Source organism: Oncorhynchus mykiss, chromosome 25 (genome assembly GCF_057628025.1).
Source record: "Oncorhynchus mykiss isolate SJ-2025 chromosome 25, ASM5762802v1, whole genome shotgun sequence".
Classification (NCBI taxonomy): Eukaryota; Metazoa; Chordata; class Actinopteri; order Salmoniformes; family Salmonidae; genus Oncorhynchus; species Oncorhynchus mykiss.
Genome location: NC_143046.1, coordinates 77,089,454 through 77,106,578, shown reverse-complemented (window position 1 = coordinate 77,106,578; position 17,125 = coordinate 77,089,454). Strand labels below are relative to the sequence as shown.

Here is a 17,125-nt window from a genome sequence, read left to right as displayed (position 1 = left end):
TAAATTGTCTTTATCACCCAGTCCTAATATCAAAAGAGGAATTGTGCTAGAAGAACCAAAGGCCAAGGAGGGTTATAATCCATTTGCTTTCAGTTTCATAATGGGTTCCATTTTTCAAGTGGTTGTATAAACCAGTAGTTTCCAACCTTTTTTGAACCGTGGCACACCTTAATGGGATCAAAAATATATATATTTTAAAGATTAAAATGGGGTTCATCGGCACCCCATGATAGTTAATTTGTGTGTACATCTTTAAGAGTGTTCTGCGAATCTGTGCTGGAAATGTAAAAAAGTGTGCGCCGGTAAAATAAGTATTTAGTTTTGAATAGTTTGGAGATGAGCGGTTTTCTGCTTTGTAAAGGGACAACCACAGACACAAAGCCATGTTTGTGTCTTTTGTGGAACAGCATAGCCTAGTCAGACATGCCTGTGGTAATGGTTGTCACAAATAAAGTAATATTATACAAATTACTCATGACTTGCTCTCCTCAAATGATACAAATGTAACAGCCTGAGCACACCTGACTTGAAACAATGATACAGATGTAACCATGTGCTATTCAATGTATTATCTGAGCACTGGTGCTCCCAAGTCAAAATTCCATAGTTCACCATATATATATGAGAGAGAGAGAGAGAGCGCGACAGACAGACAGGCAGAGAGAGAGCGCGACAGACAGACAGGCAGAGAGAGAGAGAGCGCGACAGACAGACAGGCAGAGAGAGAGAGAGCGCGACAGACAGACAGGCAGAGAGAGAGAGAGCGCGACAGACAGACAGGCAGAGAGAGAGAGAGCGCGACAGACAGACAGGCAGAGAGAGAGAGAGCGCGACAGACAGACAGGCAGAGAGAGAGAGAGCGCGACAGACAGACAGGCAGAGAGAGAGAGAGCGCGACAGACAGACAGGCAGAGAGAGAGAGCGCGACAGACAGACAGGCAGAGAGAGAGAGCGCGACAGACAGACAGGCAGAGAGAGAGCGCGACAGACAGACAGGCAGAGAGAGAGCGCGACAGACAGACAGGCAGAGAGAGAGCGCGACAGACAGGCAGAGAGAGAGCGCGACAGACAGGCAGAGAGAGAGCCCGACAGACAGGCAGAGAGAGAGCCCGACAGACAGGCAGAGAGAGAGCCCGACAGACAGGCAGAGAGAGAGCGCGACAGACAGACAGGCAGAGAGAGAGCGCGACAGACAGACAGGCAGAGAGAGAGCGCGACAGACAGACAGGCAGAGAGAGAGCGCGACAGACAGGCAGGCAGAGAGAGAGCGCGACAGACAGGCAGACAGAGAGCGCGACAGACAGGCAGAGAGAGAGCGCGACAGACAGGCAGAGAGAGAGCGCGACAGACAGGCAGAGAGAGAGCGCGACAGACAGGCAGAGAGAGAGCGCGACAGACAGGCAGAGAGAGAGCCCGACAGACAGGCAGAGAGAGAGCCCGACAGACAGGCAGAGAGAGAGCCCGACAGACAGGCAGAGAGAGAGCGCGACAGACAGGCAGAGAGAGAGCGCGACAGGCAGAGAGAGAGCGCGACAGACAGGCAGAGAGAGCGCGACAGGCAGAGAGAGCGCGACAGGCAGAGAGAGCGCGACAGGCAGAGAGAGCGCGACAGGCAGAGAGAGCGCGACAGGCAGAGAGAGCGCGACAGGCAGAGAGAGCGCGACAGGCAGAGAGAGCGCGACAGGCAGAGAGAGCGCGACAGGCAGAGAGAGCGCGACAGGCAGAGAGAGCGCGACAGGCAGAGAGAGCGCGACAGGCAGAGAGAGCGCGACAGGCAGAGAGAGCGCGACAGGCAGAGAGAGCGCGACAGGCAGAGAGAGCGCGACAGGCAGAGCGAGCGAGAGAGAGCGACAGGCAGAGCGAGAGAGCGCGACAGGCAGAGCGAGAGAGCGACAGGCAGAGAGAGCGAGAGAGAGCGACAGGCAGAGAGAGCGAGAGAGAGCGACAGGCAGAGAGAGCGACAGGCAGAGAGAGCGAGAGAGAGCGACAGGCAGAGAGAGCGAGAGAGAGCGAGAGAGAGCGACAGGCAGAGAGAGCGAGAGAGAGCGAGAGAGAGCGAGAGAGAGCGAGAGAGAGCGAGAGAGAGCGACAGGCAGAGAGAGCGACAGGCAGAGAGAGCGACAGGCAGAGAGAGCGACAGGCAGAGAGAGCGAGAGAGAGCGAGAGAGAGCGAGAGAGAGCGAGAGAGAGCGAGAGAGAGCGAGAGAGAGCGACAGGCAGAGAGAGCGAGCGACAGGCAGAGAGAGCGAGAGAGAGCGACAGGCAGAGAGAGCGAGAGAGAGCGACAGGCAGAGAGAGCGAGAGAGAGCGACAGGCAGAGAGAGCGAGAGAGAGCGACAGGCAGAGAGAGCGAGAGAGAGCGACAGGCAGAGAGAGCGAGAGAGAGCGACAGGCAGAGAGAGCGAGAGAGAGCGACAGGCAGAGAGAGCGAGAGAGAGCGACAGGCAGAGAGAGCGAGAGAGAGCGACAGGCAGAGAGAGCGAGAGAGAGCGACAGGCAGAGAGAGCGAGAGAGAGCGACAGGCAGAGAGAGCGACAGGCAGAGAGAGCGACAGGCAGAGAGAGCGAGAGAGCGCGACGGGCAGAGAGAGCGCGAGAGCCAGAGAGAGCGAGAGCCCATATTAATGCTTATTTATGTTCTCTTGTGTACTTTAACCATTTGTACATCGTTACAACACTGTATATATACACACACACACACAACATTTGTAATGTCTTTATTCTTTTGAAACTTTTGTATGTGTAATGTTGACTTAATTTTTATTGTTTCACTTTTGTATATTATCTACCTCACTTGCTTTGGCAATGTTAACATGTTTCCCATGCCGATAAAGCCCCTTGAATCGAAAGCGCTCAAAATGCTCTGCTCTCACCTACTGTGATGGTCTGGGCCTAAAAAACAAAAACACCAGACACTTTGGAACACAAAGCTTTTACCATCTCATCCTGGAATATACAAGGTCTGGGGTCATCTGCCCTCGGGCTAAAGAGCAGGAACCCAGGCTTCAGAGAAATTGGAAATACAGACATCGTCATCCTACAAGAAACAAGGTATAAAGGAGATGGACTCCCTCCAGGTTACAGAGAGCTGGTAGTCCCATCCACCAAACTACTAGGTGTGACACAGGGAAGAGACTCAGGGGGTATGCTAATTTGGTATAGAGCAGACCTAACTCACTCTACTAAATTAGTCAAAACAGGAACATTTTACACCTGGCTAGAAATGAATAAGGAAACAGAGAACTGTCCTCATACGTGCTACCTATATCCCCCCAATAGAATCCCCATACTTTAACGATGACAGCTTCTCCATCCTAGTGGGGGAGATCAACCATTTCCAGGCCCAAGGACATGTACTAGTCTGTGCCAACCTAAATACCAGAACTGGACAAGTACCTGACACCCTCAGCACACAAGGGGACAAATACCTACCTGGAGTTGACAGCATTCCCTCCCCCACATGCTCCCCTAGACACAACTACAACAACATAACCAACAAAAATGGGTCACAACTCCTGTTGCTCTGTCGGATGTTGAGCATGGACATAGTCAATGGTAGGCGTCGAGGGGACTCCTATGGTAGGTACACCTATAGCTCATCTCTTGGCAGTAGTACGGTAGACTACCTTATCACTGATCTCAAAAGGACCGGAATAATGTTAATAAATGTTATAGATGGAAGGAAAGTGGTGTGGAAAAGTACCAAAAAACAATTTGGCAACAAACTCAATCCCTTCTAGACAAAATGTTTCACTGTGAAACGTTTGACCACTCAGCTTGCCTGTCAAATCTAAAAATCACAAGCAGACAACCCCAGTGAACAACAACGGCAAATGGTTTGATGAAGACTGCAAAAACCTAGGAACAAAACAGAAACCTATCCAACCAAAAACAGAGACCCTGAGCCTCGCCTTCACTATGGTGAATCACTAAAACAATAGACACACACAACGGAAAAAGAAACAGCACATCAGAAACGTAATTGAAGAATCCATGGAATCTAACCACTAATAGGAAAACTCTAAACAAACACGAAGAGTTATCTATCCAAAACGAAGATGGATAAACCACCGATATTTTTGGCTCTATAAAAAGAGCAAAAACATATTTATTTCACCTTTATTTAACCAGGTAGGCAAGTTGAGAACAAGTTCTCATTTACAATTGCGACCTGGCCAAGATAAAGCAAAGCAGTTCGACACATACAACGACAGAGTTACACATGGAGTAAAACAAACATACAGTCAATAATACAGTAGAAACAAGTCTATATACGATGTGAGCAAATGAGGTGAGATAAGGGAGGTAAAGGCAAAAAGGCCATGGTGGCAAAGTAAATACAATATAGCAAGTAAAACACTGGAATGGTAGATTTGCAATGGGAGAATGTGCAAAGTAGAAATAAAAATAATGGGGTGCAAAGGAGCAAAATAAATAAATAAATAAAATACAGTAGGGAAAGAGGTAGTTGTTTGGGCTAAATTATAGGTGGGCTATGTACAGGTGCCGTAATCTGTGAGCTGCTCTGACAGTTGGTGCTTAAAGCTAGTGAGGGAGATAAGTGTTTCCAGTTTCAGAGATTTTTGTAGTTCGTTCCAGTCATTGGCAGCAGAGAACTGGAAGGAGAGGCGGCCAAAGAAAGAATTGGTTTTGGGGGTGACTAGAGAGATATACCTGCTGGAGCGTGTGCTACAGGTGGGAGATGCAATGGTGACCAGCGAGCTGAGATAAGGGGGGACTTTACCTAGCAGGGTCTTGTAGATGACATGGAGCCAGTGGGTTTGGCAACGAGTATGAAGCGAGGGCCAGCCAACGAGAGCGTACAGGTCGCAATGGTGGGTAGTATATGGGGCTTTGGTGACAAAACGGATTGCACTGTGATAGACTGCATCCAATTTGTTGAGTAGGGTATTGGAGGCTATTTTGTAAATGACATCGCCAAAGTCGAGGATTGGTAGGATGGTCAGTTTTACAAGGGTATGTTTGGCAGCATGAGTGAAGGATGCTTTGTTGCGAAATAGGAAGACAATTCTAGATTTAACTTTGGATTGGAGATGTTTGATATGGGTCTGGAAGGAGAGTTTACAGTCTAACCAGACACCTAAGTATTTGTAGTTGTCCACGTATTCTAAGTCAGAGCCGTCCAGAGTAGTAATGTTGGACAGGCGGGTAGGTGCAGGTAGCGATCAGTTGAAGAGCATGCATTTAGTTTTACTTGTATTTAAGAGCAATTGGAGGCCACGGACGGAGAGTTGTATGGCATATGATCATATACAAATCTTAGAATCAACTATTAAAGACTACTAGAACTCACTGGATTCTCCAATTACATTGAATGAACTTCAGGACAAAATACAAACCCTACAACCCAAAAAGGCCTGTGGTGTTGATGGTATCCTAAATGAAATGATAAAATATACAGACCACAAATTGCAATTGGCTATACTTGATCATCCTTGGCTCTGGCATCTTCCCCAATATTTGGAACCAAGAATTTACAATCTACAAAAGTGGAGACAAATTTGACCCCAACAACTAGGATCTGCGTCAACAGCAACCTCGGGAAAATCCTTTGCAGACTCATACATTTCCTCAGCGAGGAACGAATGTGAAATGTACTTCTTACCAAGTTATCGTACTTACAACATATTCACCATACGAGAGAGAGAGCGAGAGACCCCGACAGGCAGAGAGAGAGAGACCCCCACAGGCAGAGAGAGAGAGACCCCCACAGGCAGAGAGAGAGACTCCAGAGTGTGTGTAGGGTTGGGGTCTGTGCATGATGTGACTTACCAGGGCCAGGTACCAGGATGTCCGGTCTGTCCCAGATTGAATACTGGCCACCTTACCCAGCAGGTCATCATTTAGCCTCCTCCTATCCTCACTGTCGTCATCACTGGACGACGACTCCTTGTCATCGTTCGCACTGAGGGGTTGAACAAGGGGACTACGTCGGAACAGAATCTTTCAGCTTCTATCTACAGAGCTCTATAGCAGCTATCAAACACAAAGGCCTATATTGGAGCCAGTTACAAATGTCATTTAACTTGATCATAATTGGTAATTGGAACATGCCCAGGTATCGAACTATGTCGTTGTATTTTTTTTTTTTTTTTTTACCTTTATTTAACTAGGCAAGTCAGTTAAGAACAAATTCTTATTTTCAATGACGGCCTAGGAACAGTGGGTTAACTGCCTGTTCAGGGGCAGAACGACAGATTTGTATCTTGTCAGCTCGGGGATTTGAATTTGCAACCTTCCGGTTACTAGTCCAACGCTCTAACCACTAGGCTACGCTGCCGCCCCGTGCATGAGAAAAGGATTCAGAGACCTTTTCCACATTGTTACGTTACAGCCTCATTCTAAAATTGATTTAAAAACATTCTCAATCAAAAATATCCCATAAAAACAAAGCAAAGACAGGGTTTTAGAAATTTTGCAAGTTTATTAAAAATAAACTGAAATAACACATTAACATAAGTATTTAGACCCTTTACCTTTGTTAAAGCACCTTTGGCAGCAATTATAGCCTCGAGTCTTCTTGGGTATGACCCTACAAGCTTGACACCTTACTTGGGGAGTCACAACTATTCTTCCCTGCAGAACATCTCAATCTCTGTCAAGTTGGATGGGGAGCATCATTGCACAGCTATTTTCAGGTCTCTCAAGAGATGTTCAATAGGGTCCAAGTCCGGGCTCTGGCTGGACCACTCAATAACATTCATAGACTTGTCCCGAAGCCACTCCTGTGTGGGTCATTAGGGTCATTGTCGTGTTGTAAAGTGAACCTTTACCCCAGTCTGAGGTCCTGAGCACTCTGGAGCAGGTTTTCATCAAAGATCTGTACTTTGCGCCGTTCGTCTTTACCTAAATGCTGACTAGTCTCCCAGTCTATGCCGCTGAAAAACACCACCATAGCATGCTGCTGCCACCACTATGCTTCACCGTAGAGACAGTGCCAGGTTTTTACCAGACGTGATGCTTGGCATTCAGGCCAAAGAGTTTGATCTTGGTTTCATCAGACCAGATAATCTGGTTTCTCATGGTCTGAGAGTCCTTTAGGTACCTTTTGGCAAACTCCAAGTGGACTGCCATGAGCCTTTTCCTGAGGAGTGGCTTCCGTCTGGCCACTCTACCATAAAGGCCTGATTGGTGGAGTGCTGCAGAGATGGTTGTCCTTCTGGAAGGTTCTCCCATCTCCACAGAGGAACTCTGGAGCTCAGTCAGAGTGACCATCCGGTTCTTGGTCACCTCCCTGACCAAGAATGTCAATGGATGTCCCTCAATTGCTCAGTTTTGCCGAGCAGCAAGCTCTTGGAAGAGTCTTGGTGGTCCCAAAGTTCCTCTATTTAAGGATGAGGTCCACTATGTTCTAGGCAACCTTCAATGCTGCAGAAATGTTTTTGGTACCCATACCCAGATAGGTGGCCCGACACCATCCTGTCTCTGAGCTCTACGGACAACTCCTTTGACCTCATGGCTTGGTTTTTGCTCTGACATGCACTGTCAACTGTGGGACCTTACAGACAGGTTTGTGTCTTTTCAAATCATGTCCAATCAACTGAATTTACCACAGGTGGACTCCAATGAAGTTGAAACATCAAGGGAAACAGGATGTACCTGGGTCCAATTTCAAGTCTCATTACAAAGGGTCTGAATACTTATGTAAATAAGGTATTGCAGTATATTTTGTCATTGTTTGCTTTGTCATTATGGGGTATTGTGTGTAGATTGCTGAGATTTTTATTTTAATCTATCCCAGAAAAAGTCTGTAATGTAACAAAATGTGGATAAAGGGAAGGGGTCTGAAAATGTGTATAATGACCATTTTTGAATGGACACAGCAGAGCATCTACAGAAGCATGTTTGCAGATTAAAATCTTACTGGGAAATGTAAGCGGTAGTGCAGGTTAGGTCATCAAACCGTATCAAGAGAAATAACACAGTGGTAGCACTTTAAAAAAAACTCCACTCAAACTTTTGGGGTCATTTTCCCATTAGTCCACTGTTGATACAGTTCTAAAATGTTTTGCATGTCAGCAGTCAAGTTTAAGATATTGGACGTGCAAGAAGCAAAACACATCACATGATGTGGAAAGTGACATGTTGCTTCTTGAAAGTCAAATAACTTGAAAACTTGACATAAAATAATCTAAAGGTTGTTTTTGAGTGGAATTTTGCTTTAAAAGGTTAACTTAGAAGGGTGGGATTGGGGTAAAGGTGACGATTAAAATAAGAGGTAAAGTGAAAGAAGGGTCAATTTACTGAGCCTGAGATGACCTCCTTCCTCCGCGGTTTCCCTTCTTCCCGATGACGGGGGTGCCAAAGTGCTCCGGGTTGGTCAGGGGCAGTTGGTCCAACGTCTAGATAACAACAGAGAGAGATAGAGAGATAGAGAGGAGTAAGAAGAGGGAGCGAGAGGAGGAATTTTAATCAACGTATCAAAGAGCAACATAACACCAAATCAAATGTCCAAGAAGACAGTCAGGTCAGAATACCAGTCCTCTTACCTCGCTCTCAGCAAAATGTCTCTCGCCCTTAAGACACAGAGACGTCCTGCGGAGTGTCTTCTCATCTCCATCGTCAAACACTGGAATACAGTGGGAAGCAGTTCCTTTGTAATGTTTACATTTGATATTTACCCAGAACAACTTACAGGAGCAATTAGGGTTAAGTGCCATGTTCAAGGGCACTTTGAAAGCGTTTTCACCTACTTGGCTCGGGGATTTGAACCGGCAACCTTTCGGTTACTGGCCCAACACTCTTAACCAGTAGGCTACCTGCCACCAAGATATTTTAAAACAGTAACACCAAAGTATACTGCTCCCAAGGATAATAGACAAATAAAACTCAGCGAGTCTTTCAAAGATAACTCGTAAAAATCCAAATATCCAAACAGATCTTCACTGTTTCCCATGCTTGTTTAATGAACCATAAACTATTAATGAACATGCACCTGTGGAACAGTGGTTAAGACACTAACAGCTTACAGACGGTAGGCAATTAAGGTCACAGTTATTAAAACTTAGGACACTAAGAGAGTCCAGTCTACTGACTCTGAAAAACACCAAAAGAAAGATGCCCAGGGTCCCTGTTCATCTGTGTGAACGTGGCATGCAGCAAGGAGGCATGAGGACCGCAGGCAATAAATAGCAATGTCCGTACTGTGAGACGTCTAAGACAGCACGACAGGGAGACCGAACAGACAGCTGATCGTCCTCGTAGTGGCAGACCACGTGTAACACCTGCACAGGATTGGTACATCCGAACATCACACGTGCGTGACAGGTACCGGATGGCAACAACAACTGCCCGAGTTACACCAGGAACGCACAATCCCTCCATCAGTGCTCAGACTGTCCGCAATAGGCTGAGAGAAGCTGGACTGGGGGCTTGTAGGCCTGTCGTAAGGCAGGTCCTCACAAGACATCGCCAGGAAACAACGTTGCCTATGGGCACAAACCCACCGTTGCTGGACCAGACAGGACTGGCAAAAAGTGCTCTTCACTGACGAGTTGCGGTTTTGTCTCACATGAGGTGATGGTCGGATTCGCGCTTATCGTCGAAGGAATGAGCGTTACACCGAGGCCTGTACTCTGGAGTGGGATCGATTTGGAGGTGGAGGGTCGGTCATGGTCTGGGGCGGTGTGTCATAGCCTCATCGGACTGAGCTTGTTGGCATTGCAGGCAATCTCAAAGCTGTGCGTTACAGGGAAGACATCCTCCCCCCTCATGTGGTACCCTTCCTGCAGGCTCATCCTGACATGACCCCAGCATGACAATGCCACCAGCCATACTGCTCGTTCTGTGCGTGATTTTCCTGCAAGACAGGAATGTCAGTGTTCTGCCTTGGCCAGCGAAGAGCCAGGATCTCAATCCCATTGAGCACGTCTGGGATCTGTTGGATCGGAGGATGAGGGCTTGGGACATTCCCCCCAGAAAAGTCAGGGAACTTGCAGGTGCCTTGGTAGAAGAGTGGGGTAACATCTCACAGCAAGAACGGGCAAATCTGGTGCAGTCCGTGAGGAGATGCACTGCAGTACTTAACACAGCTGGTGGCCACACCAGATACTGACTGTTACTTGTGATTTTGAGAATAGTCAAAACGCAACCAAACGACAAAGACCTATGTAGTCTACCATTATCAGGTGATAACAGGAGCAGGACTTCTTGTAAACTAGTTTAAGTGTTGTTAAATGAACCTACCCACTGTGTACCAACTGGCGTCTGTAAGTTTGTTGATGGTTGCCTCACTGCAGATCCCCTCTGCACTCTTCACCTCCACTGTGGAGCCCACCTGCAAAAAGATGCCAGGGAGATGAGACAGACCCCTCATATGAGCTGCTCTTACACTCCCATTTTAAAAATAACTCAAAATGGCAACCGTAAAATCTGCAATATGTAACTTTTTGGGCAACCCGACCAAATTCACATAGAAATTAGAGTTTGGAACTAACTGATCTGTTATTGTCATTGAAAGCAAGTCTAAGAAGCGGTAGATCTGTTCTATGTGCGGTATTTATATGCTTCCCGTTCTTAAGTTAGTTTGTGTCTTTTACTTTCAGTTTTATACACCAGCTCAAAACACAATATTTTTGGTTATGGAAAATATATTTCACAGTGGTTTAAGATGATCAAATGATATACGTCACATGCACTGAATACAACCTTAACGTGAAATGCTTGCTTAGAAGCTCTTAACCAACAATGCAGTACAAGAAATAATTTCCCAAATAAACTCAAGTAAAAAAAAAGAATTACAGGGGGTACCGGTACCGAGTCTGTGTGGGTTACAGGTTAGTAGAGGTCATTTGTAAAGTGACTATGCATAGATATAAAACAGCGAGTAGCAGCAGCATAAAAACAGGGGGGGGGGTCAATGTAAATAGTACGGGTGGCCATTTGATTAATTGTTCAGCAGTCTTATGGCTTGGGGTAGAAGCTGTTAAGCCTGGTCTTAGACTTGGCGTTCCGGTACCGCTTGCCGTGCGATAGCAGAGAGAAGTCTATGACGGGTGACTGGAGTCTGACAGTTTTATGGGCTTTCCTCAGACACCGCGTAGTATATTAGGTCCTCTATGGCAGGAAGCTTGGCCCCAGTGAAGTACTGGTTAAGTCTACAGGCCCACTCCACTACAGTCCGTCAAGTTTAATGGGGCCCTGTTCAGCCCTCCATTTCCTATAGTCCATGATCAGCTCCTTTGTCTTTATCACATTGAGGGATAAGTTGTCCCAGCACCACATTGCCAGGTCTCGGACCTCCTCCCTATAGGCTGTCTCATCGTTGTCGGTGATCAGGCCTACTACTGTTGTGTCTACAGCAAACTTGATGGTATTGGAGTCGTGCTTGGCAACACAGTCGTGGAAGTACAGAACTGGACTAAGCACGCACGCCGAGGGGCCCGTGTTGAGGATCAGCATGTCAGATGTGTTGTTGCATACCCTTACCACCTGGGGATGGCCCATCAGAAAGTCCAAGATCCAGTTGCAGAGGTAGGTGTTTAGTTCCAGGGTCCTTAGCTTACAGATGAGCTTCGTGGGCACTATGGTGTTGAACGCTGAGCTTATGGTCAATGAACAGTATTCTCACAGGTGGGAAAGGGCAGTGTGGAGTGTGATTGGAATGGGTCTAGTGTTTACAGCATGATGATGTTGATGTGAGCCATGACCATTCTTTCAAAGCACTTCATGGCTACCGACGTGAGTGCTACGGGCGGTAATCATTCAGGCAGGTTACCTTCGCTTTCTTGGGCACAGGTTACTATGGTGGTGTTTGTAACATGTAGGCATTTCAGATTCGGTCAGGAAAAAGTTGAAAATGGCAGTGAAGACATTTGCCAGTTGGTCCACGCATGCTTTGAGTACACGTCCTGGTAATCCGTCTGGCTCCGCGGCTTTGTGAATGTAGACCTTTTTTTAAAAGGTCATGCTCACGTCGGCTATAGAGCGCTTGATCACACAGTCACCTGGAACAGCTGGTGCTCTCATGTATGCTTCAGTGTTGTTTGCCTCAAAGCGAGCATGAAAGGAATTTCGCTCGCCTATTTGGCTCGCATCACTGAGCAACTCGCGGCTGGGTTTCCCTTTGTTGTGGGTAATAGTTTAAGCCCTGCCACATCTGGCGAGTGTCAGAGCCGGTGTAGTAAGATTCAATCTTAGTCCTGTATTGGCGCTTTGCTTGTTTGATGGTTCATCTGAAGGAACAGCAGGATTTCTTATAAGCGTCCGGATTAGTCTCCCGCTGCTTGAAAGCGGCAGCTCTAGCCTGTAGCTCGTTGGGGATGTCTGTAATCCATGGATTCTGGTTGGGATATATATGTACAGTCCCTGTTTGGACAACATCGTTGATGCACTTATTGAAGAAGCCGGTGACTGAGGTGGTGTACTCAATGCCATTGGATGAATCCCGGAACGTATTCCAGTCTGTGCTAGCAAGACAGTCCTGTAGCGTAGCATCAACATCATCTGACCAATTCCGTATTGAGCGAGTCACTGATACGTCCTGCTTCAGTTTTTGCTTGTAATCAGGAATCAGGAGGATAGAATTATGGTCAGATTTCCCAAATGGAGGGCAAGGGAGAGCTCTGTAAGCGTCTCTGTGTGTGGAGTAAAGGTGGTCTAGAGTTGTTTTTTTGTGCCTCTGGTTGCACATGTGATATGCTGGTAGAAATGAGGTAGAACAGATTTAAGTTTGCCTGCATTAAAGTCCCCGGCCACTAGGAGCGCTAATGCTGGATGAGCATTTTATTGGTTTGCTTATGGCATAGACCGCAATCAACGAGCTGTATTAGTGCCAGCATCGCTTTGTGGCGGTAAAGACTGCGAGAACGAGAACTCTTGGTGCGATCTACAGCTTTGGAGGTATTCTACATCAGGCGAGCAAAACCTCCAGACTTAATATTAGACATTGCGCACCAGCAGTTGACAAACTAGACAAATAGACAAACACGCCCCTCGCTTTACCAGACGTAGCTACACTTTCGTGCCGATGCATGGAGAAGCCAGCCAGCTCTATATTATCCTTGTCGTCGTTTAACTACGTCTCAGTGAAACAAGATATTACAATTAATGTCCCGTTGGTTGTATAGTCTTAGATTGTCCAGTTTGTTTTCCAATGATTGCATGTTGGTCAATAATACGGAGGGTAGTGGTGGTTTACCTATTCGTCTGAAAATTCTTAGAAGGCACCCCACCCTCCTCCCCCCTTTTCTCCATCTTATCTTCATGAGGATGATTGAGATGTGGTCCTTGTCTCGACAAAGCAGTACATCCTTCTTGTCAGACATTAAAGAAAAATCTTTGTCCAGTTCGAGGTGAGCAAATCGCTGTTCTGATGTCCAGAAGCTCTTTTCAGTCATAAGAGACGGTAGCAGCAACATTATGTACAGAATGAGTGACAGACAATGCTAAATGTATATATTTTTTTACATTTTAATTAGCACAGTTGGTTAGGAGCCCGTAAAACGGCAGCCACCCCCTCCGGCACCTATTGGTACAATGATTCTCTACATAAGGCAAATGATTTGAATTTTAGCAACCAGGAAATGGTGGAGCAATTTCTGAATATTGCATCTCAAATCAATTCTTCTCTAAAGAAAGAAACGTGACTGGGTAAAGTGAAAGCCCATGACACGTGTTCGAACAGTAAAAAAGGGAACCACACACGGTGTACAATAGATCATGACAGAAAAACTGAGGCCATTTTAAATCTTAAGGCAACTTTGAATGTTAAACACTCTGGCATTAAAAATCAGCGCACCCACACACACAAAAAAAAACTGCACTACCATTGATGCTTACAGTTGTTGGAAAAACAGGTGATCAGTGTAAATTGCCAGGGCATTAGTCACATGAACATTGCAGTTAGGCAATATACATGAACTTCACGTCGACAATAACTTGTCTGTACCGGTTCTATATGCCTGTACCCTGTAGGACATTATGCTGTCATAAGTACAGAACCATTGTTATATCCAACAGATCGGAATCTCAGAATCATGTGACAAACAGATGATTCTGAGAATCAAAAGAACAATGAGGGCCTAATTAATTTATTGCATATCATGCTGTGGGGAGTACGGTGATGCAATGCCAGTTAGTTCCAAACTTACCCTCAACTGTCCTTTCACTTGGTCATCTTGAACAACTTGTGAGGTAGTGTCTCCTTTGAGCATCACCTAGGGAGAGAGGAGGGAAACAAAAGGAATTAAGTCAAGGTGGAATAATCTAGTTGAGTAACAGAAAACGTTCCTCTTCCTGACTAGCCACGAAATATATGACAAATTACATTATATTTGACAAGTCAGTTTACCAAGGAGCCTATAGACGAACCTCACATGCCAACGCTGGAAGGCAGTTGTACAAACAGGCGGTTCCAGCTACAGATGGTTTAAGATCTGATACAATAGTAGGCATGTGCTTCTAGTACTACCAAGGAATGGTGCATAACAGCCTTCACCCATCTTTCTATGTGGAGAAAGTTCAAATGGGGCTTCCTACCTCATCCCATGAACACTAGACCAATTAAATAATCAATCAAGGGTACTCTGACCTTGTTGTGACAATCATAATGGAAGAGCAGAAGCAAAGGAGAACAGCGGAGAATACAGGTGGTCAAGTCACAATGCTGCTACCTGGTGATTGGTGTGGGATCACTTGACCTTAAAACAATAACCATCATCAGCCCTGACCTATAGGCAGGTTCACCAGTTCAGTGGCACCCACATTTTCACAATGGTGTTTTAAGGAATAATTAAAAAAGCACATATGAACCAAAATTCCTCGGCCTATCGGTTGTTGGAAAAAATACAATACCAGATTCATTAGGCCCTAGTCTATGGATTTAACATGATTGGGCAGGGGTGTAGCCATGGGTGGGCCTTGGATGGCATAGGCCCATCCAATCAGAATGAGTTCCCCCCCACAAAAGGGCTATATTAAAGACAAATACTCCTCAGCACCCCTCCTAAGATGATCCCGCAGGTGAAGAAGAAGCTGGATGTGTAGGTCCTGCGCTGGCATGGTTACACATGGTCTGCGGTTGTGAGACCGGTTGGACATACTACAAAATTATCTAAAATGACTTTGGGGGCAGCTTATGGTAGAGAAATGAACACTTTCAATTCTCTGGCAAACGCTCTGGTGGATATACCTGCAGTCAGGATGCCGATTGCACGCTCCCACAAAACTTCACATCTGAAGCATTGTGTTGTAACAACTGCTAATTTTAAAGTGGCCTTTTATTGTCCCCAGCACAGATTTCAGGGATTTTTAATTGCAGCTCAAGAAACAAGGGACCAACACTGTTCAGTGTATTTAATGTGAAACATGTGTTTTACCCAACGTTAAAGCCAACACGCTGTAACCAATGCAGTCATGATGACAGACTATCACCAGCGTTTGTTATGATATGACTAAATTAACTATTTTCAGAGTGTCTAGTTGGGACTGCGTAGGTCACAGATTAGCCTAGGGGTCTCCATCCAACAAGTAGATTGCGAACTATCAGTAGCTCGCATCCCAACTATGAGTAGCTCGCTAATCAATTCTGTAAGTACATGCATTGGTAGATGCTTTACCTACTATCTGTAACATTTCAACTAATCTACTAACCCTAAACTTAGCAAGCAGTTGATTAGCAACAGATAGTATGATCATCTCTAGAGCATCTACAGATGGAAAATCCGGACTATCCAAATAAAGGGTGATGCATGCATTCTTTTTTTCATGTGTTCCATCGCAAACAGTCAACCATAAAGCTCCCAGCCACTGTCCAATCAAAGACACATCGACATTATCCCACCCCTGGTTAGCCACTGTTTGCTTAAAAAGACAATATATGCCAATTAATTGCCAGCAAAATTGCCGTCCGCATTTGTCTATCACTCTGTATGTATAGCCAGTTAGCGATGCTAATGATAACAGTCTTGTGGGTAGATAGACTTTCCCAAAAAACTCTCAAATGAAAATTAGGCTTACCTGACATTACTAGATCATGATTATTTGTATAATTTGTGTGGCAATTGTGTTGCAAACTCTGCCATGACATATGGTGCAGCAGTAGGCTAAACCAACACATTCCTTTCTTGCCCGATGCACAGATGAAGGGGAATTACACTCAAATCACAAATGCGTTGTCTTTTTTCCATACCTAAAAAAATAATTTTTAAATGGTATTTCCATGTGATTTAAGCATTGACATGACTCAGAACATAATTTGTTGTTATTGCTCTATGAATAAATATAATATTGAAAAAATTAAGTAAAAAAAAAAATAGGATTCAGGAAAATACTAAATATGGTTTTATGGGGCCCCCTTAGTTGTTTACTAACCATTATTTTACCAGTAATATTGACAGAGAAAACATCTCTTGTACACCAGGATCTGGGGAAGAGTCACAGGGTAGAGGAGAAGGACATACCTATTTGAAAGCTATATATATATTAAAAAAAATTAAAAGTATGCTAGAAAAGGTTGAAGACCCCTGGATTAGCATAATGCTTTCTGAAACAAACTAAGCAACTGTTCATAGAACAAGGTCTACGTGAAAGATGTCACTGGCATACACTAACATTTAGATGGGGGGGGGGGGTCCTTTAGCAGCAAAAATGTGACTGAAACTGGACAATCAGCTTGTCCACACACACACACACACACACACACACACACATATATATATATATATATAGATATATATATAATATATATACACACACACAACAAATCCTTGTCAGATTTGGACATCAACATTTGCACCCTTTCACATTACTCCCTTGTTTGATTAGAATGTTGTCTGTGTCCCAAATGGCACCCTCTTCCCTATATAGTGCAATTATTTTGACCACAGCCCCATTCCGTTTATAGTAGTGCACTATTAGGAGAATGGGGTGTCATTTGAGAAGGAGCCATTGTTGTGCCGTGCTCTTACCTTAACCTTCACCGTCCGTTTAACAGTCTTGATTTTTGCCTCACAGAAGGCACCTCTGTATTTCGCGCTGACCTCTGTCCCCACGGTCAGGTAGGCAGGCTCGTCGGCTGCCTATGAGAAAAACAGACACCCCGGTAACATTTATCATTGTACTTTCTTAGAAAGTAAACACAGACCATGTTTGGCCACTATTGAAAG

The 17,125-nt window shown here is 45.4% G+C and overlaps 1 protein-coding gene across 13 annotated transcripts in view; it reads right to left on the bottom strand.

Annotated features, from left to right (window-relative positions):
• LOC110505790 (AT-rich interactive domain-containing protein 4A) overlaps positions 1-17,125 on the bottom strand; it is a 50,783-nt gene that overhangs the window by 30,306 nt on the left and 3,352 nt on the right. For 8 of the 13 annotated variants that reach the window (XM_090221130.1, XM_021585230.3, XM_090221128.1 and 5 more), the window contains exons 3-8: positions 16,928-17,038; positions 14,111-14,176; positions 10,206-10,296; positions 8,510-8,589; positions 8,265-8,362; positions 5,793-5,925 (exon numbers count right to left, since the gene is read on the bottom strand). In XM_090221130.1, coding sequence (XP_090077256.1) covers positions 5,793-5,925; positions 8,265-8,362; positions 8,510-8,589; positions 10,206-10,296; positions 14,111-14,176; positions 16,928-17,038 — 579 coding nt within the window. The remainder of the gene's footprint in view (positions 1-5,792; positions 5,926-8,264; positions 8,363-8,509; positions 8,590-10,205; positions 10,297-14,110; positions 14,177-16,927; positions 17,039-17,125) is intronic. The other 5 variants (XM_090221131.1, XM_090221133.1, XM_090221127.1 and 2 more) reach the window with 1 other exon arrangement.